This window comes from Sander lucioperca, chromosome 12 (assembly GCF_008315115.2).
Source record: "Sander lucioperca isolate FBNREF2018 chromosome 12, SLUC_FBN_1.2, whole genome shotgun sequence".
Taxonomy (NCBI): Eukaryota; Metazoa; Chordata; class Actinopteri; order Perciformes; family Percidae; genus Sander; species Sander lucioperca.
In genome coordinates this window covers 5,011,856-5,039,785 of record NC_050184.1, presented here as the reverse complement: position 1 = coordinate 5,039,785, position 27,930 = coordinate 5,011,856, and the positions used below count along the sequence as shown (strand labels likewise).

General features: G+C 41.1%; 1 protein-coding gene across 8 annotated transcripts in view; it reads right to left on the bottom strand.

Annotated features, from left to right (window-relative positions):
• pkig (protein kinase (cAMP-dependent, catalytic) inhibitor gamma) overlaps nt 1-27,930 on the bottom strand; it is a 34,025-nt gene that overhangs the window by 2,539 nt on the left and 3,556 nt on the right. For 2 of the 8 annotated variants that reach the window (XM_031313025.2, XM_031312997.2), the window contains exon 2: nt 407-588. In XM_031313025.2, coding sequence (XP_031168885.1) covers nt 407-560 — 154 coding nt within the window. In that variant the 5' untranslated portion in view covers nt 561-588. Of the gene's footprint in view, nt 1-406; nt 589-4,508; nt 4,531-9,578; nt 9,874-17,436; nt 17,635-27,930 lie in introns of those variants that run through there. The other 6 variants (XM_031313011.2, XM_031313019.2, XM_036008148.1 and 3 more) reach the window with 6 other exon arrangements.

Sequence of the window (27,930 nt, the reverse complement as noted above, 5' to 3'; positions counted from 1 at the left end):
AAAGCATCAAAAGTGTAAAAACAATGTCGAAAAAAAACGTCAAAAGCATCAAGCGCCAGCTCAATTCTGGATTGGCAAACGGCACATTCAAATCAAATCATCAACAAGCGTTCTCCGACAGGGCAAGAGAACAATATCATCCTTTCTGATACGATGATGCCCAAACGGGGCAAGTAGGTTGTTGGATTTACTTGCCCCGGGCCATCGGGCAACCCTTATTGATGAACCCTGCATAAATAAATTTTTTTTAAATGTGACTGAAGGAGACAATTATATCGTTAATTGCGATTATTTCTGAGACAATTGATTGTACAGCAACATTTGGAATTGTTACAGCTCTAGTGTACGGCATGCTCAGATGCTTTCCCACTGCGTTACCCGTGTATCCGGCTGTGGGTTTACTGACCTGCAGCCTTCAGGTCCATCTCTGCCAGGTCTTTGGTGAGTTCACTGGTGCTGGCCGCTGCCTCTCCCTTCCCGGCGATGTCGGGCACTGCGTTCCTGCGGCCTGTGCGATCACAGTTGATGAAGTCTGAGTACGACGTCTCCACGTCCATCATCTGTCCATGACCAGCGCTCTCATTACACCTGTCAAGAGGGAGGAGGGGGAGGGGGAGGAGATGTCAGACGGCTGCGGAGGTGTCACGAGAAGCAGATAAATCATGCTGCTGTCCGTCTCCCTTCAACGGTCTTCAAAGGACCCGTGGGAGGACACATCACATCACTGTGTGCTGTGAATTTCGACTGTTTCTACTTTCTACTGTGACACGCAGGAATACAGGCTAAAGACCATCACACAGTTTCCTTTAGGAGGAAACTAGGGACGAACAATGCAGAGTGAGAGAAAGGCAGAAAGGGGGAGGGGGGGGGCCTTCAGATGCAAGTCCACCACCTGAAAGGCCGACAGCAGCAGAGTATGAATAAAAACAAGAATGAAGGTGTTAATAATTCCTATTTCTGCACAGTGATTAATGGCACTACAGACAGACCTGATAATAGGTTGTCCTAATTACATCAGGAAAAACAAAAAAGACAGACCCAATCTCTCCAGCTGTCATATAGAGACGTTCCAGTACCGATACCAGTATCGGAAAAGCCTCCGATACTGCCTAAAATGCTGGTATCGGTATCGAAAAGTACTGGAGTTTATGCATGATTGGATACCACGTAATTTAGCCACGAAGAAAATCTACTTTAAAAGTAGTTTATTTATGTTCTTTTTCCGTTATAACTCACTGTCAAACTGAATAACAAAAGAAAGTTCCATGGCGTTCGTTGTTTGTGTTTGTTCATGTTCAAGAGTTTAACCTGAACCAGGCCGTACAACGATAGCAATCATATCACATCCATACAGGGATAGTAGTATACAGCTGTTAAAACATCATACATGGTATCGGATCAGTACTCAGTATCGGCCGATACACAAGTTCAGGTATCGGAATCAGTATCGGGAACAAAAAATGGTATCGAACCATCTCTACTCTATACTGATTGTCTAGTCAATTTGTCTGTCCTAAAGGTATTGACACAGCAAGGATTAAGATACAAAAGGAGGTGGGGGCTGTAAAGAGCCTTGATCAATATGGAAAGAGCAAAAGAGCTTGAAAGCGTTCAAAAGGACAAGCAGAGGCGCGGCCAAAAAGAACCCTGGCTAAATAAGCTCCCATTAGCCATTCATTCCTCTTCTGTTTCCTGTTCTCTGTTCTCAGTCCATATTTAACTAGGTCATGGATCCTGCCAACCACTAAAACACTATACAGCTGGTAAGTCCTCGGAGAGAAGAGGACACAGAATAAGACTGCTCCAGAAAAGAAAGAATAGAAAAGATTTTTAAAAAAAGTAGTAGGAAGTCGTCCTCTGATGCAAACAAAAGGAGAAAGAAAACTAGAGACACTGTAGACAGATGTTCCTCTGCTACAGCTTCAGTGGTGGAAGAAGTATTCAGATCCTTTACTCAAGTAAAAGTACTAATGCCACACTGTAAAAAAAATACTCAATACAAGTAAAAGTCCTGCACTGAAATTGAATTTCAAAGTTGTATTGTCATATACATGTTTCCCTGTACAATGAAATGCTTCCTTTGCTGTCCACAGAATGCCAAACAGTGTTACCTAAGTAAAAGTATGTATCATCAGGAAAATGTACTTAAAGTATTAGTAATCAATTTAGTGTTTAATCAGCTAATCATTTCAGCTGGACTTGTAGGCTGTTATATTGTAGTTTAATTTACAATAAAACATTGTATTTTATGATAAAATATATAATTTTATATAAGATGTAAAGTAACTAAAGCTGTCAGATGAATGTAGTGGAGTAAAAAGCACAATACTTCTCTCTGAAATGTAGCGGAGTAGAAGTAGAAAGTGGCGTGAAAAGAAAAGACTCAAGTAAAGTACAAGTACCTCAAATTGTACTACAGTACATGAGTAAATGTACTTAGTTACATTCCACCACTGCTGAACATCCAGCACACATAGATCTGACTGAGAGACTGCAGCATAACTGACAACATTACAGGCTGCACACCACACATCCCCTCCTATAAAGCGTGTAACACGACAGAACAGCTGAGCGGCTAAGCTACCAATCTTTAAAGAAACATGAGTGGAGTTGGAGTCTCGAAAGGGAAACAAGAGAAAGAACGAAAGAGGAATAAAAACAAGCTGGCAGACACCGTCCTGACACGCTGACCCAGGGTCAGTCTGTTCCCAAACGCTTTGGCTCACATTCTTTTAGTATCATTCAAAAAAAAAAAAAAAAAAAAAGGTCCCACGATTGTTTTCTGTGTACAAGCGCCATGCCAAACAGGAAGCAAACCCAGGGTCAATCCCGGAGGGGTTTACGAGCCACACGTCCGTAGGCGACGACGCTGTTTGGGAATGTGAAATTTGCAGAGAAGGCCGAACTTTAAGCCCCTGTAGGTAAGAGCGGTACCTCAGGAAATGTCACTGAGTTCTGGGCCGCTGGCATTTCCCTGAGTGCATCTACTAAACACAAGAGCCACTCTGTTATACCGACCGCAGACGGTGCCGTGAGCCTCTGATAGATTCTCATCTAGATAGAAAGTACAGTCATCAGCGAGCCAAATCACCGTGGGAGGCCAGCGCCTCACAGGTTCATAGTTACACCTACAGTACTAGCTTTTTCCTCAACCTTTAGTTCCAACATCTGAGGCTTTTACTGACTAATTCAGTGCTGAACAATTTAAGGGAAAATATCTAACTGCGATTTCTGTGACCTATTTCGCGATTGTGATGATTAAACTTTAGTCCGGGCCTGTGTTTGTGGTCTACAAAGTATTAGAAAAATATATGAAAAGATATTCATACCCACATATTTATGTTGTTGTAGTCTGGATCGACGGCAGGATAATTGCCGGATGTCCCTCTCCATGCAAAATGCTGTTCGTTTTTGGGAAATAACAACAAACTTCGAGCTAGCGAGCTTCACTCTGAAAATGGCAAGTTTTGAAGAAAATTTGGATGGTGCAACAAGGCAGGCCTGCTTGGTTCTTTCGGGGAATGAGTGTAAAGATTTACAAAGAATATGTTTACGGCAATTACTCTCTAACTGGGACGTTTTGGGACCGATTGGTGGGATTGCTGTGGACGAAGTACACACAGCGATACCATGTAAGCGCTAATTAGGTATAACCATGTATCCAGCTAATTTAAATATCTCACGTTACTGTATTGTGTGAACAGTTAACTGCATTTAATATTGTATGTGACATTTTCTTTTGCGGGGAGCAAATGTTCCACCAAAACAAGTTCCTTCCCGAGACTTTTTTTGCAGAGCCACCGTCGCTGTGTCCGGAGCTTTGCTTTTGAGTTTGCTTTTGAATGTGAGCACAGTTGTGATGGGCCAAAAGGCAGGCCAGGTAAAGTGGGACACTGCATTGAGTACTAAGTAAATGTTACATTCAGATCAGTATGCCCATCTGTTGTTGCTTGATGGGCTTGAGTTTGCCATATCATGCTTTCAGCTGATTTTTGGAGCATACAGTACCTTTCAGGTTATTCTGGAGAATATGCTAGACAGTATTATTATTGCAACAATCCAAAACGATGACCAATAAACATTTGCATAAAGCAAGCATATTTGTCCGCTCCCATGTTGATAAGAGCATTGAAAACCTGAGTACATTTACTTACCACAGATAAAAAAATTGTGTGATTAATTTCCGATTAATCGCGAGTTAACTATGGACAATCATGCGATTAATCAAGATTAAATATGTTAATCGACTGACAGCCCTAAAAAAAACAAAAAAAAAACAAACATTTAGCCTTACTAGCAATCAATGCATTTCCTCCATTGACTGAAATACTATTAAAACAAACAACCAGCACCGTCTGTGCATCGAGTGCAGCAACTAGCTTGTCTGTGTTGTGTTTGTCTTTTTCTACTCCACTGGCCCAGTTGTTCGTGGCTTATGGGAGCTCCGTCTAATTGGCAGTTGTTTGTTTAATTAGTCGGCTTGCCTGCACATGTGGATCAAACCCTACCCTGAGATCATTAGCAGGTTTCCATGGAAGGATGATGATGATGATGATGATGATGATGATGATGATGATGATGATGATGATGATGATGTTCTGCCTCCTGCTCTCGTCTGGCTGGTCTCAGCTCGTAGAAGCAGTTTAATGGCGCAGCATTTTAAAATCACTTTATCCCCCGATATCCACCAAGCACACCGCAATGATGAACTTTTTTTTGTAGCGCTGGCTGACGGACTGAAGCAGCGCAGTGTGTTTTTGATGTTGATGATTTGTATAATGCAAATGAGCATGTAAAGTGACTTGAAGGCTGTGCAGGGTCTGTAAAAGACACTGATGGCCTTCTGTTTGACTGAACTAACTGCAGCTCTTGTTTATGGAGTATAATCATGCACTCCATCTCAGGTTGCAACGAGCAATTACACTCATCTTTTATTAATCTATGTCGATACATTGTTTAGTCTATACGATAAAACGTCTTGTTTTGTCCAACCAGCAATCCAAAACTTTAGAATGTATTCATTTCACAATGGTATAAAACAGACAACAGCAAAAATCGTCACATTTGAGATGTTGGAGCCTGCAAATGTTTTGTATTTTTGCTTGATAAATAACTCAAATGATTATTGGATTCTCTAATTTGTTGCCACTTTAACCCTACATTCTTAAATGGATGACATGCATAGAGCTGGGTACCAAATTCAACACTTTTTAGGCACCGACTGAATTGCCTTTAAAAGTATTGATGCCTCGTCATTCAATAGCCAATTTCAATACCTAAGGGGTAAATCTCATCAGTGTCAGTGAGCCAATAAGCATGCAGCATGCTTCTACTAAGATTTAATAATGCTGCTGATTGGCTGTCTAACGTTCCACGTCGTAGGGACACGCAGGAAAAACTCTGCGTTACACAGAGACAGGTCTCACGAAGTAGGAGCTGAAACATTTTTTTGTGCCTTAATGTATAATGTTGCAATTTCTTTTTGTTAAAATGGATTTTATAAAATTGGTATCGAAAAAAAGTATAATTTAGGAACCGGTATCGAAAAGTTTTGAACAATACCCAGCCATAGACATACATATACGTCCTCTTAAAGGCATATTGTATGTGTAATGTATTTGACCGATTACACGGATAGGATGCCAGCCATGCATCATTCACAGCTTTCTTCCTGAAATCTCCACATCATCTTACACCATATTATAAATTACACCATTATAAAGACAACGCCAGAAAAGAGAAGGCACGGAGTTTAATTGCAGGAGTGCTTGGAGTGGAAGGTAGATACTAGCTTAATAAACACCTGATTGTTCTGTAAAGCACTTGTAGAGACAACAAAATCTGCGAGTCGATCAGAAAGACGCTCCGCTTCTGAGATGCTCCCGGCGCAGCGGAAGACGGAACAAAACCGGAACGCAGCACAGACGCGCCCAGTGGAAAATCGGGGTTACAGCTCTCTTTAAGTGCGTGTCCTAGTTAAATAAGAAGGGAGTCTTTATGTGAAAAGGCCACGGTGTGTATACAGAGGGAAACTTGACACAGCTGCAGCTGGAAACACTAGCACAAGACAAATGTCACAGGTGTGTATTTTCACTCAAGACAATAACAACTCAATCCTCAAAAGGGAAATGGCTGCAGCTCAGCTCGTGAGCTCAACTGCTCGTCGCCTCGCTCGCTTTCCCCTCCGCCTTCCTGCTCTGCACTGTGTGTGTGGAGCGTTTCCAATCTGGGGATTCTCTCTACAAAAGTTATTTCAGGAACTTATTCATTAATTGATTCTGGCAATTCCTCTATTCTGAGTTGTCATGTGGACACAAAAAGCACCTCATTGTGAATGAAAGCAAAGCTGCACAACAGCTGTACATCCACAGTATGCGTCCATGACAGGTTTGAACATTAACAGTGACCACACTGGGCGAGGTGACATGTAACGGGAGAGGTTTTGGCATGTAGATATTAGGAACAAAAACCTTTGAGATTACAGGGGAAATATGAGTCAGCAGCGCCACTTACACTGGGCCCATTAGAGAGGCAGGCTCACTGCTATTCCGCAGGAGCCTTTTAAGCCTGATATGTGTGTAATAAACTCACATTATCTGCAATAACCCACACAAAGACTGGCTTCTTTGCTGATTTGGACGCCCATTAGGGCCGTCTACAAGTCTGTTAGCTAATTCTGCTGCATTTATTGACGAGACAAGAAGCCTCCATGCTTCTCAAAGTAACTAAACTTTTCCATTGGGTTTTTTTTTTTAAACCCTGATTACTTAACTGACAGCCTTTAATACTCCTTTCCCACTGGTCATAAAAACCCACATTAGAAGTTGTATTCATTCCCAGGACAAATGACTCTGTCTGCGGTAGGCACCGGTATTTCGGCAGTGATGGAAACTGGACGCCCGGGTAGATCAGCCCCCTCAAACAACGTTCAGCCTTTACGCTGACTTTGTCCAGTGGCCACTGGCGGTATTGCAACGAAAACTCCCTCTGCCACCCAGAAAGGATTTTCCCCGTAGGCCACCATTGTAAAAGATGTGTGTAAAACTGCTGCCAAGACACCTCCAACTGCAAACAAGGTCGGTTATGACTCTTTATATTCTGAATTTTTAATCCATGGACTTTATAGGTTTGGAAAAACCTCCCTCGAGCCGGGAAAAGCGATTTAAAAACCTGTGACGTCACCGCAATGTAGCCGAGCGGGAACCCGCAGGCATGCGGGAGAAACACTACAGCGCATATTCAGTGGGCCGCATATCACAGAAATAAACCTGAAAGCTCAGAAAATATTTTGGCTGATGCGCCACTGAGCAACTTTCATAGGAATGAACGGGGCTCCTCCGTTAAAGTTGCATCCAGGTCTTATAATCTTAGACAGTAAAATAATGGACACAGCGACGCCTTAGACTTCGACAGAGACCAATGAAGTCAATTAAAGGCACTTTTCCAGTGATGGCTGAGTGTACTACGCAGCCTCATACTGAGCTTCACGACGTAGCTGTGACGTGAACAACGTGTCTGAAAGTTGGAAGTCTTCTGGTAGCTGTGCCAAGAGAAATCTCAATCATTCCGAATCTTGCAGAGACAGAGAACGTAGGTATATGTAAGGAGATAACATAGGCACAGGCTAATTATTGCTAACTAAAATGCTAGTCAACATCAGTAATTAAACTTAACAGTTAATGTGAGTCAAAACTGTCTGCAAGCTTCTCCTGTACTATACGGTAATTTCTCTACTGTGCGACAGTAAGTCCCGTGGTTATGACACAATCGTTAGCCTATTTTTACAAAAATGGCTGCTACGGGGCCATAACGTGAGATACAAGGTAATGGAGCCTTTTATACATTGTTGTGTTTCTTTAGAAATAAACAATGGACAAATAGAGTCTTTAAACGCTTCAGATGTAAAGTTATTTGCTGTCAAAGTGACGCCAAAATGAATGGGAGTCAATAGAATGCTAACGGCGGGTGATGGCTTGTTAGCCTAAGAGTCTCCCCATAGGAGGGACGCCTTCCAGATCCAAATTCCGTCTGTCTCATCCCAAGCTGCGCTGGAACATCAAATTAGTCGGCACCGAGTTTGATAGAGAGACTGAATAAGTAACAGATATAAAAAAGAAGTCTGCTATCTACGGTTTACTAACCCTATGTTGTAAGACTAGCTTAGCGATTGAGAGAATGACAATGAATGCTGAGCAATTGGTCGGAGTGGAGGACAGTTTAAGTTTATTAGCTTAGATATCAAGTGAATGTACAGCAGAGTTTGCAGTTTTGTGCACTATATTGGTGACGCTGAACGTGACACACCAGAAAACAAAAGACAGGCACACTCGTCTACTGGCAATGGGACAGGAGTCTATCAGCTATTTTTAGCGGGTTTACCCGTTTTTTAAAAAGAAAACCTGAATACACACACATTTTAAAGAATGGGTGCAAGTTTGATGTGACCAAATTGAGAAAAATCACAAAGTAGGCAACTAACGATTATTTTCATTATCTATCATTTGGTCTATGTCAAATTTCTTTTTACAAATTGTTAGTTTTAGTTATTTTTAAGCAAGAAAACCAAAAATGTGCTGGCTTCAACCTTGTTTAAATGTGAGGATTTCATGCTTTTGTTTGTCACGCATGATAATAAACTGAGTATCTTTGGGTTTTGGACTGTTGATCAGAAAAAAAAAAACTTTTTAAGACATCACCTTGAGCTTGAATGAACAGAATGACCAATTAATCAAGAAAGTAATCGACAGATTAATCTCTAATCATTCGCCGTTAAAACAATGCCCTTCACAGTTTCCCAGAGTCCCAGGTGAGGTCTTCATTTGTCTTTTTGTCTGACCAACAGTCCAAAACTCAAAGATATTTAATTTACAATGATATAAGACAGAGAAAATCATCAAATCCTCCCATTTGCGAAGCTGTGACCAGAGTATGTTCAGCATTTTTGCTGGAAATATCACTTGAGTGTTTAACCGAGTATTGCAATAGTAGCTGATTCATTTTTCGTCACTCTACTAATTGAATTAATCTTTTCAGCGCTAATGCAATCCTAGAAACCATCCCGCGACTTCATGAAAGATGTCTTCATCAACTTGCAGTACACAACAGAACAAAGCTGTGTGATATGGAGAAAATCAAATATCACAATATGTTTGCCAAATACCTCGATGTTGATATTGCGGCGATATTGTAGAGTTAACTACTGATGCTCTCACAAAATATTAACACAATGAGTGTTTTGATACATAATCAATCACCAATAATGTGGATATAATGACTAAGTGGGTAAAGGCAAATACTAGAACAGATAGAACAGTCTGGTAAGTTCAGAACATTACATCACTTTACTGTAATGCAGCCTTTAAGCCAGGAAAAGACAACACTTATGTCATATCACTGTATCCAAAATTTAAGACCATATGTAGCCTCATATATCAATGTCGATATAATATCGATAAATTGTCCAGCCCTACAACAGACACTCAACAGCTCTCAGTTATTACAGCTCTCGTGGTTGAAGGATACATCCAAAGAGAAATCAAAGGGAACTCAAAAGTTAACAACAAACCGTCTTATCTTACCAAACTAGTCAGAGTTGCTTCATCTGCTCTCGGGTGCCTACAAGGAGACCCAAACTGCTTCAGACAAATTCATCCAAATCCATTCCCCCTCCAGTGCTAAGTGTTTCAGCCCAGCCAGAGCTTCATACAGCCAGTGTGCCTGGGCTCTTTTTGCCCTCCTGCTCGCTGCCTCTCAGCCTCTGATGAATGTGGTCTGGCCACAGTCTATTCACATGATGTCAGCAGCTGCTCGGTTGACAACAAGCCCACTTCAAAACACAAGGGAGCCGTGTTTCCTCGTCGGGATTAGCATTGTTGTTCCTCTGCAGTCCTCCTCCTCTCATAAATAAATAAAAGCCCTGTGCATTCAACTCCAGTGTATATATTAGCCCTATATCCTTCCTCTTCTTATGGGACCCGGGCCATGGGTGTGAAGGCCTAATTTCCCCTGGTGAAGTGAATATTGCAACTAGGGCTGGGCAATATATCGATATTATATCAATATCGATATTATATCAATATCGATATATTAGGCTAAGATATCATCTTACATTTTGGATATCATAATATGACTTTCTGGCTTCACTTATACAGTCTACGCATCTGCCCCTGGTATAAACACAGAAATGATGTACAGTATGTTAGGGCTGGTCAATATATCCATATCAATATCGTGATATAAGACTAGTTATCGTCTTACATTTTTGATATCGTAATATGGCATAAGTGTTGTCTTTTCCTGGTTTTAAAGGCTGCATTACAGTAAAGTGATGTAATGTTCTAAACTTACCAGACTGTTCTAGCTGTTCTATTATTTGCCTTTACCCACTTAGTCATTGTATCTACGGTAGTAGGGATTATTTATCACATATCTATTTGTGTTAATAACCCTACGATATCGATATCAAGGTATTTGGTCAACAATATCGTGATATTTGATTTTCTCCATATCGCCCAGCTCTAATAGCAACTTGCCAAACAGCTAGCTTTTGCTCTTCAGCTCGACAGCCATTTACACCCGACACTGTGAAAACTTTCCCTGCTGAGGAGACGAGCACACATAAAGTTAGTGGTTTCCACCACCACGCTCTCGCTGGGACTTTGAGTTTCAAGCTTACTATTTAGTCGCAGCAGAAGTCTCCATCTTCTCTGTCAGACATGCAGAATTATCACTGATAACACTGCATACTCACTCGCAATCTTCTATCTCCTTCTCACTGAGCCGAGATTCTGAGAATGATCACTGTCACTCTCACATAATTGCCATCCTAAATGAGCGCACTGAGCTCTTGCGCCTGAAGGCATTATGAATCAGTCGGGGAACAGGAGATAAGAAGCCTGACGAAGGCTATTAGCGTCAGCTGCTGTGTGGAAAAGTCTTGCCTGAACTAATGAATAAAACAAAAGGCCCGGCCCGGCAAAGGCTGCTCCTTCAGAAAGCTACAGCCAAATCAAAAATCAATCTGGCCTGGACAGATGATCTCGGCAGGCATGGGCAGCGTGAGTTGTGTTTCCCCACTTTAAAAGTCGGAGCACTTCAAAGATCAATTCCCAGCATTGGTGTCTCGTGAGAGATCAGTGATGGAGGACTAAATACATATGAATGGCTTGGCTCCAAAAAAAAAGAAAAGAAAAAAAAAAAAGTGTTCCACCATTAAAACAATTTTGACTGCTTGCATGTTGAATAGATTATTATCATCTGTGGCTTATTTTCTCCATTAATCAACTTGTTGTTTAGTTTGTAAAATGTCAGAGAAGAGGGGACAAACCATTTCCCAAAGCCTGAGGTGAAGTTTTGTCAAATGTTTGGTTTTGTCTCAACAACAGTCAAAACCTCAAACACATTAAGTTACAAAGAAAAAACATATCAAATCAGCAAATGCTCACATTGAAGAAGTAGCGCTGTGGAAGAAGGTCTGGCAATGTGAGACTAGGTGCCTATGTACAGATGGTCTTTTTGACTTTGTTCTCCAGGTTAGCGTGACCAATGTGGCAGGTGCGATGCTGTTAAACAGTGAAAGAAAGCTAAAGCAAGGCTAACATGGTCACACCCGGGATTTAGTTAATAGCTGTTGTGCTGTTGAGTTCTGCACTTATTGCAGACATTGCATACAACATGTTTTGTTTGAGAAAATAGCTCTATTTAACTCTTAATTTGATAATCAAAACAGTGATTAGAATAAACTTCCACATGTTTAACAGCCGGCTAATTATTATGTAAGAGACTGAAGAAAACTGAGTTTTAACAGCCAACAAAGAAAGAACATACAGTTATTGATGTTTAACGGGAGAAAACTGCGGGACGTCCCACCACTTGCGTGTCAGTAACAAAGTGAGAGGGATTTCAGGCTTTTCTGAGTTCATATAGCTGCGTTGTTGTGCACACAATGACTTGTTGTGTCTGTGAATAATAAGACCTAGTGAAGGAATACAGATAGCGAGCGGTAATACAGAGGATGGGACCCTTGGTAAAAGCAGAAAGAAGAGTGGAAGATGAAGAAGTATCCACTGAAAGGACAGTGAGAAATGAAAGGCAGGGCGTACCATGTGTGCAAGACATTTTCCTGATCAATTGTATGCTGCAATATTTGTTTTCTAAATGGATTTATGTTGATAAATAATGCAACATATTCTACATGAAAGAAAAGGGCACAGCCAAGAGCAAAGTAGATGTTAATCGTCAACAAAGCTGTTTGTTTTATATCGAGCCCGGAACTGCTTTACGCGCAGTGTTCGTATAAAACTTGCCTCTCAACTTATACTTCCAATTATCGACTATTGTGATGTTGTATATCAAAATGCATTTAACTCAGATCTTGTTCCACTTAACACAGTATATAATAGACTTTGCAGATTTGTCCTTGGATGTCCTTATCTCACTCATCACTGTATAATGTTTAATGCACTTAATTGGTCATCTCTAAGTAGTAGAAGACACACGCACTGGCTTCAACTTATATTTAAATGTATTTATTTCAATTATCCTCCTTATTTAAAACAGTATCTTGTACCTTATACATCAAACTATGAAGTTCGGCACTCTACTCAACTTTACTTCTCTGTCCCGAGAGTTAAAAAAACAATTGGCAAAAGAGATTTTAAGTTTAAGGCTACAGCAGATTGGAATAATCTATCTCTGGAAATAAGATCAATTTCTTTACTTGGTTTGTTTAAACATGCCCTATCTGCTCGCTTTAAGATAAACTGCCTCTGTTATTAAAAATGCATGCAATCCTTATATCTACTGTCCATACCTAATGTTTATATTTAACTGTAGTTAGAAATTCACTCATACTCTACTGTTTACTTGTTTACTTATTTACTTTTTATTGGCCATTTTGGCCTTTTGGTGGTTGTAATGTATTGATGAATATATGGAGGTAGTGTGGTTGTTGTTTAGTTTTTTGTCTTGTTTTTGTTTTTTGTTTGTTTTTTGTTGAGATTTTATACTTCTCTGTTGTTATGTAATTACTGTTATGTGTTGGGACCCCCTCGAAAACGAGATGATACAGCTCAAGGGGTTTATCCTAATAAAGAATTTGAATATTAAACAATATTGGTCATAACTGTTTTAATAGTAGGGATTTTTTTTTTTAAAAATCGACTTTCCGATTCAAATAGATTTTCATTTGAATGATCCAATATGAATTGATAAAATACAGAATTGACTGCTGTCTAACCCTAACCCTGTGTCATATGAAACTAGAAGACCTGAGGAATCCATTGGTACCAACTTTGTCATGCTAGCTTGTTGTGAAGGGAGTTAAAAAACGCTCCAAAGTTAGGCTACATTTTGGCGAGGAAAAACCTGGCATGGCCAATTTTAAATGACCTCTGACCTCAAGATATCGGAATGAAATGTCACTCAATACTCACTGACTGTAGAGTCTGTAGAGCTGCACTTTATTGTGTAGACTGCTGTAGTGTGTTCATGTTAAATAAAAACTACATTAATGTAACTACTTCGGGGTCACTCCTTAAAGCGTAACTCTCGCCAAAATGCAACCTTGTGTCTTTTTGTGAATGTACCCGAGTCAAACTTTCATTTAGAGGCATAGTTAGGACAGAAGTGCCACTTTTAAGATGTACCGTATTTTTGTTTTTCAGTCAAATGGCCTTTTGAATGGGAGAGCTACGGGCACTTTTATGATAGCTTCAAAATAGCTATTTTTAAAACACTAAGAAGGCTCGACACAACATGAAACTTTGCTTGAAGTATCGCCAGGGGCTCTACACCATAACTACACCGGTGCACAAGGGATATACTAAATCTGTGGCTACTTGTTTTGATAACGACTCGTTTTGACTGCCGAGGTGGTAGCAGCCGGAAACAACAAGAGCTACGGTGAGTTGTTCAAAACCTTTTTTAGTAAACTCTAGGTACACAAACAATGTTCTCAATGCTCGAGTTCATGTGTAGAGCCCCTGGTGATACTTGGAGCAAAGTCTCATGTTGTGTCGAGCCTTCTTTGTGTTTTAAAAATAGCTATTTTGAGGCTAGCATAAAAGTGCCCCTAGCTCTCCCATTCAAAAGGCCATTTGACCGAAAAACGAAAATACGGTAAATCTTAAAAGTGGCACTTCCGTCCTAAATATGCTTTTAAAACGAAAGTTTGACTCGGGTACATTCACAAAAAGACCCTAGGTTGCATTTTGGCGAGAGTTACGCCTTAATGTAAACATTGATACTTTTAATAATGCAGCAGGTTAGAGGGAACCCTGTACAACTGTAGAATCTCTTTCATATCCAAGTAAAATTGGTTTTGCAACTGAAATATCCCAAATCGACATAGAATCGGAAATGGAATCAAATAGAAACCTTGTGAATCGGAATCGGGAAATCAGTGGCGATACCCAGCCCTATTTAATAGTGCTGCAGTGTGATACTGAATAACCTGCAGGAATAACTCTGAACTACCCTTTCATTTCTTAGATGTGTGGTAGTTATTATGTACAGGATACACATTCAAGCAGAACAATTGCAAAAGAGGAAATAGTTGCACTTGTCTTCCTGCAGAGAGTTAAATGAGAAGATTGATACCACTCTCATATGTGCCAGAATATGGTTAGCTTAGTATAAAGACTGGAAGCAGGGGGAAACTGCTAGCCTGGCCCTGTCCAAAAGGTAACAAAATCCACCAAACGGCTACTTTAAAGCTCACTAACTGACACGTTATATCTTGTTCCTTTAATCTGTATGAAAAGGATAGTGTAACGTTGTGGTTTTCAGGAGCGTTATGTGCTGGTGTGACAGGGTCAAAACCACTTCATCATATATCCAGTAGTGTAGGTTTACCAGTGCTCTCTATGTGACGAAATGCTGCTGGTAGCTGTGTAAAGTTAGCCAGTTCATGAGAGATGAGGCGGGGTTTTTAGCTCAGCACTGCGCACAAGTATCACAACTTTATATTAATATGTTCTCCAAATGAACATGTTATGTTGTGACTTATTGAAATGCTACTAAGAAGGGTCATGTGTGGCTGTAATGCATTTTGCAGTGTTAAACTGAGCGTATAATGTGACAGTGCACTCAGCAAACTAACGTGACATAGTGCACTCAGCAAACTAACAAGATTACTGAACAGGTCTACCAGATAAAGGGCCAGTCAATCAAAAGACCACAAAGAGAAGCAAAATGACCATAAAGAGACACACAATGACCACAAAGAGATGCAGAATGACCTCAAAGAATTGTAAAAATGACTACAAAAGAGAGAAAACGACCACAAAGAGGTGCAAAACGGCTACAAACAACACAGTGGGAGCATTTTCCATGTGTCCAGGGTCCATGGCTGTAGGCTATATTTGGAGTTACAAATAGCAGCTATTTTTTATATTTATTAGAATATTTAAAGTTGTTTATTTGGCATTCATTTATCACACTACAACAATGTAGCTGTTTTTCCTTGTATTTTTTGAAATATGTTAGGTCCATATGTGTTTGTGTTATGTGGTGAATGTGAAAATGAACTGCTACCACCTCTGTCAGCTCTAGCCACTGAAAAGAAATAAGCGGAGAAATCAGGCCAACTACAAAAGCTGGTCAGTCTGACGTGGTGTTGCCTGAGCTCATTACTATTCATGAGCTCGCCCAGTTGCGCTGGGTAAAGGATGCTGATAGCCAGGCTCTCATTGGCTAGCTGTTAGCCAATCAGAGTCAAGCAGCTTAGCTCGTTGAATATTAATGAGAACTGGCACAAATCGAGCTGAGTCTTCCTGCAGGCTTTCTATACCACGCTAGAATGGCTTGAAACAAGGTAACCAAGGCATTTTTTTTCCACAAAAAATGTTAGAGTCCTTGGTAGAACTTCAGACATTACCACAAAGTAATGAAATACGTGTGGCAGGGCACCTTTAATAATGTACAGTTTATTATTGCCAAGATCTAGAGACTTAAATGTGAGTCTTAACACATTACTCATTTTAAAAATGCGCCACCTTCAATTGGAAAGTTTCTAAAGCCTAACCCTGAAGGCAGAGTCAGGGTGTTGCTCAACTAGCCGGTTTCAACACTGTCAGTCTGCAGCTGAGCTCGGTTACTTCTTGTTATGCTGCTGCTGCGGGACTATTTCTTGGTCGGGTGCAATGACTTTGTTGAATGCTGGCTGGTTGCTTGGACACCTCACAGTGACGACAAAACTCTTCATGTTGAAGAGAAAGATGTGAGGATCCTCCGGTATCCTCCTTCTTCTAATCTAACTCTCAGCAAAGAAAGCAAAGAAACCTTTTTCCTAACTGTTCACATATCCGATGATGTCACCAAGTGATTCCACCCAGATGACCACATTACATTCGTCAGACCAGCCTCTGCACAGGAAGTCCTTCATAGCTTCCAGTTAACACGACCCAAAGTGGTCACCGCGGCTGAAAAGTAATGCTGACAAATGCTGGAAACATTCATATGACATATGCATATGGAGTAAATATCAGGGTTTCCCCCAGAAATGTTCTTTTTTTCGGTGAGGGCCCGGGTGGGGCCAGTCAGGCAGCATAATGTAGAGCCCAATAGTTTCTGTGATAACAGAATCATGGATGGAATCGCGAAATTGAGAATTTAAAAAAAGCTATGAGACAGATTCCATAGGGCCCTATATTAAGTCAGTGCTAAAAGCTAGCTTTGGACTAGGCCAAACCAAGCCGCAACTGTAGTTTTAAAAAAAAAAAAAACCCTCTTAAAATCCATTCAAAAATAATTCCCAGTGGTTTAGGCCTGGTGGGGGGCAACGGTGGGCCACCAGTCTTGCAATACACTGGGGGAAACCCTGGATATACTGTATATGATTGATTGATTGATTCTTTATTTCCGTCTTATGCGCACAAAGTGCTTAACCCTCAGGGGTTTATAAGACCACAATTTCAGTTGCAGTGTTTAAACATTTCACAAAATCATAGGTTATTTTACAGCTCGTTCTGAAAACGAATTACAAATACAAAGTATTCTGTCTACTCTCCCAAGCTTTGCAAATACAATCTGCTACAAAAAAAAAGTTCCTTTCTTGAAGAATAACTCAAATGTTTCATAATCATCCAGCCATAAATATGTTCTGATTAAAGCAGACAGCTCCCCTCCTCTCAGTGACACTGACTGAGCACGAACTAGCAACCCAAAACGCCAGATTTTGTTAATCTACTAAATCATCTAATCTGTTGAACAGATGACGGGAGGGCATGATAAACAATGAAGAGACAAACAATAATTTTACCACAGACCGTGTTCCTTTTCTCAGCATAGCTCGCTTAACAACAGCTGGGTCAATTAATACCAGCGAGAGAGCATCATAACGTCGCTTCACACAACACAGAAGCACAGCAAAAGTAACCGGATCACATAAACGAGGATCAGATATCTGAGTTTGGAGGTAAGTGAAGGTTACATTACCAGAGGGGTTACAGTAGATGTACAAACACTGTGTCCCGTGTGTGCGAGTGTCCCCGTTGCCTCAAAAACTGCAAACAAGCTGTGATCGATCGAAGCTTTCACAACGCAGCAGAGATGAGTGGCCAGACTGCCAGACATATGAGACTAGCAGAGCAGCATGCCCAGCCTCCAGCTATAGGGAATCCCCTGGTTTGTGTGTGTGTCAGTGTGTGTGTGTGTGTGTGTTTTGGGGAGAGGGGGCGGATAGAATGGGTGTGACTGAGTCTCATCAACCACCCATGATTCACAGCTGAGTCAAGAGCAGGTGCTTCGACTGGACTCTGAAATGAGATCGGGATTACAACCCCCCCCCCCCCCCCCCCTAAAAAAAACCTTTGCACATCTCAATCGCCGTATGGCATCACAACTGTTCCTTTACAGTCTCATCTTTCTCGAGGTTCGTCACAGGAAGTGTTGTCTCAAACACAAATGTGTCGAGAGAAACAGATTTTATCACGACTGAACAAGAAAAAACGAACACAGATAGCACTCGCACGCAGTGGAGGAAAGTAACCAAGAACATTTTGAGTTACATCACTTGAGTATTTCCAATTCAAATCCAATTCAGAGACAAATATTGTACTCTTGACTTCACTACATTTTATCTGACAACTTAAGTTACTTTGCAGAGTCAGATTTCAAATACAAACTTCAGCTACGGACTGATGTTTTCAACATTAAGTGAATAATATTACACCGACTGACAGCTTCTGCGTAATCGGAGGGGAGGAGTTACACAGGTGTCGTCTATACAGATGTGACTGATGGTGTATATGTGCATGTAAAGTGATGATTCAGTCTACAAATTGTCCTTGTCTTCTTTGATCTCGTTTCCCAACGGGCACATGAGGCAGTGTCTGGTTACACACACAGGTGACTAGATTTGGTTATAATGTGATTAAATGGGGGTCTAGGTCTGTGATACCTCCAGGACTATAGAATCTGAACAAGATAGGTTGATATGAATCCTACATTTGTTATGTGATCTGTGTACCTGTTTGTTTGTTCATATATGATTGCTTATGGATATAAAAGTTAAGTGCAAAAAAAATACAATCAATTGGTAATCTATTCGTCATTCAACAAGGGAGGCCTATATATTGTTGGGTAGTTTCATTGAGAATAAAACATTGTATTTTTTAAACTACATGTGTTTTGTGGACAAAAGTCTTCATTTGTGAATTAACTATTAACTAAAGCTGTCAGATGAATGTAGTGGAGTAAAAAGTACAATATTTCTCTCTGAAATTTAGCGGAGTAGAAGTAGAAAGTGGCCTGAAAAGAAAAGACTGAATACCTTAGGACTTTTACTGGTAACAGACTATTTCTACACTGTAGTATTGCTACTTTACTAAAAGGTCTGAGTACTTCTTCCACCACTGCTCGTGTAACATTTTCATTTTCTCACGATAAAAACACGTAAAAGAGATTAATGTTCCTTGAGACAAACATTTCTGAACAGTTATTCTCTTGTTGTCTGTGTAAAGCAGCTCTAAAGGAGGACTTTCTTTTTTGAAAAATGCTACGTTGAGAGGTAGGTTGAAAATATTTAGATGTGGGTGCCTGTGCTGTCTGGAAAAGTACTGAGAGAGCTGAAAGGACACATAAAATGCACTTTTTCAGACACACGTTCTGAAAGTTGTATATATTTAGTCTGTTTATTCCATGAAGTTTACATTGTGCTTTAAATCATTTTAATTAGAGCAGACAATTTTCATAATCAGGTCATTTTTTTAAGCAAAAATGCCAAATATGGTATTATCTAGTTTGAGCTCCTTAAAATGTGAAAAATGTGCTACATTTTATATTTGTTTAATATATCAACTGTTGGTGGGACAAAAATGAGTCATTCAACAATGTTATGTTGCACTCTAGGAAATTATGACAAACATGTCAAACACGTCTTTCTAGAAAAAGATCTGTAGATTTTCTTTCAGAGATGAAAGAATTGTTAGTTGCAGCTTTACATGTAAAATCAATTTGTAACGTGTGATCAAAAGTTCAAATTTCATAAGTCTTAGCAATAAATTAAACAGATACACAGTTAAACAGTTACAGTAGCTGGATTCATTCATAAGTCCTCGGGTGTCACTTGGTGTCTACATCTAGAGGCTGATGTGATGTGCTGGTCCGTGATTTTTCTCCCACTGTCCATTCTAATTCTATTGCAACGTTGCCCGCTTCTATTTCTGTGCACACATTTAACAACACAAGACCTCGGCAGGAAGCAGGTGCTCCGTTTGCCTGTGTTGCTTATGCCCCATCTTTTCCGAGGCTCTCTACGCACACACACGCGCACCCACGCACGTACACGCAGGCATGCATACGCACAGCAGGCTGTGGGTCCAGAAGACTGACATTTTCTCCAGATTACATGTAAATCACGCTCTACTTGGCCCCTCCGCTCAAACCCCTCCACCCACACCAAACAGTGACCCGACACTGTCCCAACCCTCTCCAAGTGTTAACCTTCTTATCCTAAAATACACATTATAAAAGGAGGACATGGAATTTTGTTTTTGTTTTTTTACCTTATATTTCTGGTATTGTGATATCCGTAGTTGCCTCTTTTGTGTTTTTTATAATGTTCAAATGTTTATATAAAAGGAATTAATGTTTAAGTGTTGGTGGTATCGGTACAGACTGCTAGGTTTTTGGTATCCTGACATCCCTAGTTGAAGGATCAGGGAAAGAGAGAGATAACATGATGACGAAAAGGAAAAAGAGGGAGGATGAGCGGAGCAGAGAAGGAATGCATGCATGTTTATTGTGCTTTCTAAATAAGGAAATATCCCCTCACTGGCTCCAGTGTTTTTACTACTTTTAAAAAAAAAAAAGAAAAAAAAAAAAAGGAAGAAGAAAGTTGAGAAACATAATACATCCTCCTCGGCTAAGCTGCAGCGCACGGCCATGTGGCCAACTGGTAACAGAATATATGATTTGATTGCCGGCTACATCCCTCTGCACCACCTGGTAGAGGGATTTCACCCACAACTCCCTCAACTCCCTAGCCTGGAAATCCAGACCCAAATCGAAAAGATTAAGGGTCTGGCATTGAGTAATGAAAATGGCCCAACTCGAGGGGTGGCACCAAGCATGCGTTTGAAAATCTCACTGCACGCAACTATATAACACTACGACCAATCACAACAATACACGGGGTGATGTATCCAGAGCCCCATACGCTTAGCTACCAGTGGAGCTAACTGGTAGATTAAACTCTTGCCGTATCCGGTCGGCAAAACAGCAAAAACGTCCTCCTTGCAAAAACGATTTGAGTGCCGTCTTCTGTTCCTCTTTTAGATAAAAAGCCAAGTCTAACTCGTTCATTGTAGCAGCCAAAGCCATTTCAAACAACTGGTGTTCATCCTTAGCCATCTTGCAATGTTTACTAATGACATCTGTAATCGCCTCTGGCCCGCCTATATCAGATACACCAATGTGATTGGTGCAGCTCGGCTACAAGGGCATATTTAATGAGCATCATTACTGAATGCCAGAGTGACTCGCTGAGCAAATTCAAATTTGTGCTCTCACGAGAACTCTGGATTTCCAGGGTATCAACTCCCCTGTCCATCCACTCTAATAAAACATCCGCCAACAGAACGCGCATTCAGCCAAAGGCTGCTGACTTACAAAGCAAGATTTGGTCACTCTAATATGGGATGAGATATGTCTCATTAAGTTTGTGTGGACAGATTGACACTTTGTGTGTAATCTGTAAATATAAAACGCATTCCACAAATACAAAAATAAGATTTGTAAACTCACTATAATAATTTGCAAATATAAAAACGGATCTGCAAACACACAAACAAAATGAAAATCGGACATATCTAACCACAGCTGCTCTTTATGCTGCCTCTCAAACAACCTGAAGTCTCTCCTCTCACCTGTGCCGATGATGACCACACGGTGAGTCGGAGGTTTGCCGAGTAAATCCACGCAGCTGAATCATCACACTTTTCTCCCACAAGTCTCGGAGGATGTGGGCATCACGTGATTCGATTTGCTGAGTTGACGGTGATAAAAAAGGCACAAATGTAACCCTCCCCATGAGCAAACACACATTAAAAAAAAGAAAGAGCAGAGGCAAACGTTGCACTCTCCTCCAGACCTAGATAGGGAGACCATCATTCATGTTGGTGTATACAGGACAAACCCCTTCAGTTTTTCTAATGTACACCGAACCTACTGTAACATCACTGCAGTCCAGGAAGTAGTCAGGTCCTTTACTCAAGTAAAAGTACCAATACAACAATGTAAAAATACTCTGTCACAACTAAAAGGTACTTCATTTAAAACCCTACTATTAGGGATGTAACGGTATGAAAATTTAACCTGACCGTTATAGTGACCAAAATTATCACGGTTTTCGGTATTATCGCGGTATTTTTAAAAGTGTGTTCAATATGTTTAGAAAGCACTGATAGGTCTACACAAGCTGAAATAGTTTCAAAATGTGTAACAGTGTTTATTATATTAAAAAAATATAGGCAAAACGTAAATTTTTAACATCAAATGTCCTGAGCTCTGTCATCTCCTCCATCCATGATTCCAACTTCAAGAAACACACCAGAGTAGGCTTCGCAGTGCGCCTGCGCGTCAACTTCAGGAGACTTGGACGAAGCTGGGAAGCCTACTATATGTTAAGTACAGAAGCAGCAAAATGTACCTAAAGTATTAAAGTAAAAGTACTCGTTCTGAAGAAAATAATACTACGTTATTAGACGGTAAATACTGATGCATCGATGCATAAGCAGCATTCAAAACAATCCATTGTTTGGTGTATAGAACACAGAAACTAGTATAGAAATGCAGACAGTCCAAGATGATGTCTTTAAACAGTGAATGTTTGTTATTTTTGCTTGGAAAGAAATAATCAATTGACAAAATACTTGCAGATTTCTGTCTATCAACTAGTTAATTAATTACTTGTTGCAGCTCTACATTACGTACAGTTAGGTGTATGAATCCAGTAGTTTCCGACCTTGGGGTTGGGCCCCCTCCAAAGGGTCACAAGATAAATCTGAGGGGTTGTGGGACGATTAGTCTATATCAACTGCCGTAAATTCCGCCGGATGTCCGTCACCTTCCTCTTTCTTTGTGTTGTAATTTTAAACTCCGGTGGATGTATGAGGACTATGGTTAACTTCTCCTCAGATCTCTGCAAGGTAAATACAGACAGCTAGCTAGACTATCTGTCCAATCTGAGTTTTCTGTAGTAAGACTAAAATAACTTTTCAACATAGACGTTCCACCAAAACAAGTTCCTTCCCGAGGCTATTTTGCAGAAGCACCATTATTGAGTCCGGTGCTTATCGCCGCCCAAAAATTGTGATTGGTTTAAGAAATGCCAATAAACCAGAGCTCGTTTTTCCTCCCATCCCATAATGCTGTGTGGACTAGCCAGACCCTCCTCTGCAGCGCTGTGGAGAAAGGTCTGGCAATGTGAGACTATGAGATGAAGTTCTGCTGCAAAAATTTGTATTCTTTTTTTTACTTTTCACTTATCTTCACTTTTCGTGAAATATTCGTTCATTTCATCTATTTTGGCCTCAAATGAGAGGTTTAGAGGGGAAATCTTTGGTGTAAATGTTACTTAAAATGTGGAATACAATGATGCCTTCTGAAATGTAGTAAATAACAGAGAAGGAAAACAAATACCGTAAGAACAGTACCTCCAAAAACGTACTTAAAAATTGAAAGCCCCGTCTTTAAAGCCTTCCGTTGACCATTCGGTCATCATGTAGTGTTTCCCGACAGGCCATTTAACAATACCAATTTGTCTAATTAAGTGTAACTAACACATTAGATGAATTAGGTTTTACTCTAGCAACAGAAAGGGTCAAGTGGATTTTAATGACAATAATTTGTCCTCTACTTCCTGTGGGCGACTTTCTTTCAACATCGCTGTGTTACTCCTCCTCTGGGATTTGGATGAAAACCTTCTCAGACAAACAATCAAAATATTTCAAAGCAAACCGAGCCTGAGAATTCCCAAAGTGGATGAAATCAAAGCATTAAGCTGATCACAAGCTTACGACTCCGCATCAAATAGTGAAGGTCACGTTGTTTCCTTTTACCCTGCAGCATTTTTCTGTCTCATCACTTCACATGGAATTTGAAATGGGCCACGCCACCTAAAATCATCACAGCTCCCTTTCAGAGAGATTCTCATCAAATCATCTTCCAGTGACTTGCGAGACCAAAAGGGGACTAAAACAGGTCTATTTTACTTCCATACCGATTCACATGGATGAGATTGCATTTACACAACAAGGCTTGATTAAAAATTCTCGCCAGATAACCAGCGTTTATTCAACACCTCGACCCTATCTGTGAAATGTAACTCGGCTTTGCTCCATTAAATCAACTGGCTTAATGCTGAAAAACAGATGTGTTGCTAATTTGAAGAGCAACCTGTCCAAAAAAAAAAAAAAAAAAAAACCAAACTGTCATTCATCAGGAAAAGGAAATAGATTTGGGTATTGTAAATGTAAAAACAATAAAAGATTGACTAATGGATATGTAATATCCATCTATTTTCTGTAGCCTCTTACTGTTTGCAGGGTTGCAGCTGCAGTCTCTAACAGGGCTTTGGACCAAGCCATTTAAGTTGGCTGGGTCAGTTTATTTCCTCTGCCAATTTTCAGTTGGAATCAAATCAACCAAACCATGACATGCTACTCCACCCAAAAATCTATCTTGATACACTTGTTCCATGGCTGCGGCATAGTAGGTTAGTAGTAGACCAAAGCCTGCAGGCTGCAGTGGTCAGCTTGTATTCACAGGGGTTACAGTATATTTCAATGGTGATCCAGTTTCATAGTGTAGAAAAATGGTCCAAGGAAACTTCCTGGAGAATCACCGACTGTCAGTATGTCCTTAAGTCTCGCAATGCCAGCCCCATCTCCACAGCGCTGTGGAGTAAGTTCTGGCTACACCACAGATGCATTCTGGGATAGGAGAAAAGAACGCTCTGTGTTGTGTGCATTTCTTTACACCAATCACAATCGTCTTGGGCGACGCTTATCTCCGGATGCAATGACGGTGCCTCTGCTAAATAGTCTCGGGAAGGAACTTGTTTTGGTGGAACATTTGCAGCCCGCAAAAGAAACCGCCACATACAATATTAAATGATGCATGGGTTAGGGCACAACTCCAGCCATAAATAGGAGTAGTCATGCCCTTCATCATCCGTTGTCATATCAATCCTTCATCCTGTACCACCACTCCATTAGACCTGTCAGCTATCATTACACGACCAATAGCCATGACTGTGGCTATTTATAGCACCTGTGTCATTATTTCATTAGGCTAAATGTACCATCATAGGCTGTGATGTCTCAATCATCATCATTAAACGTCAGAGAGAGAATCAATTTCAATTTACTTTATAACGCCGTTATCCAAACAGTGTTAACAAAGTGCTTCACAACAAAAGGATAAAATGAAAGGAGCCTTAAAACAGGACAATAAAATTGATGCCTCCAGTAAAAGATTGACAAAACTGCACACAAATGAAGTTCATATGCCCATTTCATCGATACTCTGCAACAACTACACACATCACTGTGTAGACTGCAAAAATATGAGACAATGAGTGAAACTAACAACCTAAACACCCTCATATTTCATCTTGTCATAACATCCAACTGGTCTTCTTTAAATTTGTGGAAAACAATGTATGCCTAGTTTTTGTGCATACATGTGGTTTATAGATCTGACCCTAGGAATGTGCATGGATCAAGAAAATAAAACTAGAAATAGACCTTTGGCTACACAAAATAAGAGGTTACAGAGGAAATAACCATTTCATTATCATAACCTGAGTGTCTATACAGTGTCGTAGTCAAGACCATCTAAACCGAGACCAAGTCATCACCAAGACCACAGTGTACCGAGACAAGACCAAGACTTTGAGGTAGCGAGACCGAGTCAAGACCAAAACAGGGCAACTGAGTCAAGACCAAGAATTTGAGAGGTTGAGACCAAGTCAAGACCAAGACCAAGGCAGGGCGAGACCGAGTCAAGACCAAGGCAGGGCGAGACCGACTCAAGACCAAGGCAGGGCAAGACCGACTCAAGACCAAGACTTTGAGGGATTAAGACCGAGTCAAGACCAAGACCAAGGCAGGGCGAGACCGAGTCAAGACTATGGCTTGGTGGGGGCGAGACCAAATCAAGACCAAGACCAAGACTTTGAGTGGTTGAGACCAAGTCAAGACCAAGACCAAGGCAGGGCGAGACCGAGTCAAGACCAAGACCAAGGCAGGGCGAGACCGAGTCAAGACCAAGGCAGGGCGAGACCGACTCAAGACCAAGGCAGGGCAAGACCGACTCAAGACCAAGACTTTGAGGGGTTAAGACCGAGTCAAGACCAAGACCAAGGCAGGGCGAGACCGAGTCAAGACTATGGCTTGGTGGGGGCGAGACCAAATCAAGACCAAGACCAAGACTTTGAGTGGTTGAGACCAAGTCAAGACCAAGACCAAGGCAGGGCGAGACCGAGTCAAGACCAAGACAGGGCGAGACCGAGTCAAGACCAAGGCAGGGCGAGACCGACTCAAGACCAAGGCAGGGCAAGACCGACTCAAGACCAAGACTTTGAGGGGTTAAGACCGAATCAAGACCAAGACCAAGGCAGGGCGAGACCGAGTCAAGACTATGGCTTGGTGGGGGCGAGACCAAATCAAGACCAAGACCAAGACTTTGAGTGGTTGAGACCAAGTCAAGACCAAGACCAAGGCAGGGCGAGACCGAGTCAAGACCAAGACCAAGACCAAGGCAGGGCGAGACAGAGTCAAGACCAAGGCAGGGCGAGACCGAGTCAAGACCAAGGAAGGGCGAGACCGACTCAAGACCAAGACTTTGAGGGGTTAAGACCTAGTCAAGACCAAGACCAAGGCAGGGCGAGACCGAGTCAAGACTATGGCTTGGTGGGGGCGAGACCAAATCAAGACCAAGACCATGGCAGGACAAGACCGAGTCAAGACCAAGGCTTTGAAGGGGCGAGACTGAGTCAAGACCAAGACCAAGGCAGGTGCTAACCAAAGGCTTGATCTTAATAAAATTCGAGGTGGTCTCCGCCATCTCAGTCAGCATTACACTGCTGACAGAATTGAAACACTGCTGTGTGTTTTGTTTTAGATGTTGTTTTGCTAATAAACTCCTTATGGTTAAGGTAGCCAGATTTTATTACCGACGATTTGGCTGATATCTCCCAGACAGCCAGAGCTTCTCCTGCATTCACTTTCTTGGAAGTGCGTGTTAAGGGGGCGGGGAGAGGGAGTCAAAAGTAACACATTTTAAATTAGGAATGAGTCACGTTATTGGTTGCATTTGAAGCAGGAAGTTTTTACATCCAATCACAGTAATGACGTTATTAATCAGACAACGCACAGGCAATTTAGTGATATGCCTCTTTATCTGAGGCCCCGACAAGGCCGAATAAAAATGCAGTCGATTCCGAGATGAGACATTGGAAAAGTAGTCTTGAGACCAAGACCGCTCTCGAGTACTACAACACTGTCTCTCACAGTCTCTTTGTGTATCAGAAAGCCTTTTCTGTCTGGTACATGACACACTGAAGGCCGGGGTGATCTGACGGCACTCATTTTCTCATCATGGGGAAGTCAGGGAGCTAAAAACAGAGGAGCTTAAGTCCTCTGTACACAAGGCATAGAATACAGTTGGAGGTCAACACAGTTGAACGGACAAATCCCTGTCTACAAAATATGTACACATTAAACCAATGATTATACAGAGGGAGGCATCCAAAAATAGACCCTGAGCAGCGTGTTCACATGGTACCAAAAGCCTGCTTCACTGTTACAGACTACAGGACTGTTGTTTTCTGATCCCTGTCATCGAAGGTCTCTGGGCAGGCGGCCGATTGTGGACATAATCTCAGAGATATCTAGAAGGCACTTGAACCAATTCTGAGAATAGATTGCTATTTTTATCTTAAGCATGTTTTGTCCCGTCCGTACTGCAGAAAAGCTTTGAATCCAGCTGCCTCCGATTCCCATTAAAAGGACAGTGTTCTCAAACTAGGAATACAATTATCTACCACAATATATTGATGAAAGCTCTTTTAACTTTCAGCAGAACTAAAAGTGGAGTACAGAAGAAATAGAGCTACAAAGACTAATCAACTAAACGATTAGTTGCCAACTATTAAATTAATGAGTTGAGTCATTTTGTCAGCTTGTTAAATGTGAATATTCTAGTTTCTTCACTACTCTGTGACAGTAAACTGAATATCTATGTCGGAAAATAATTAGCACTGACCTTAACAGCACTGGGTATGTGTATGAGGCCAGAGCCACACAGAGGGCAATGGCTATTTTGGCTAACATCACTCACCCACTACACTCTGAGTTTTGCCTCCTACCATCAGGAAGGAGGTATACCTCCCGAAAACGTGCCAGGTCTAACAGATACCTGAGA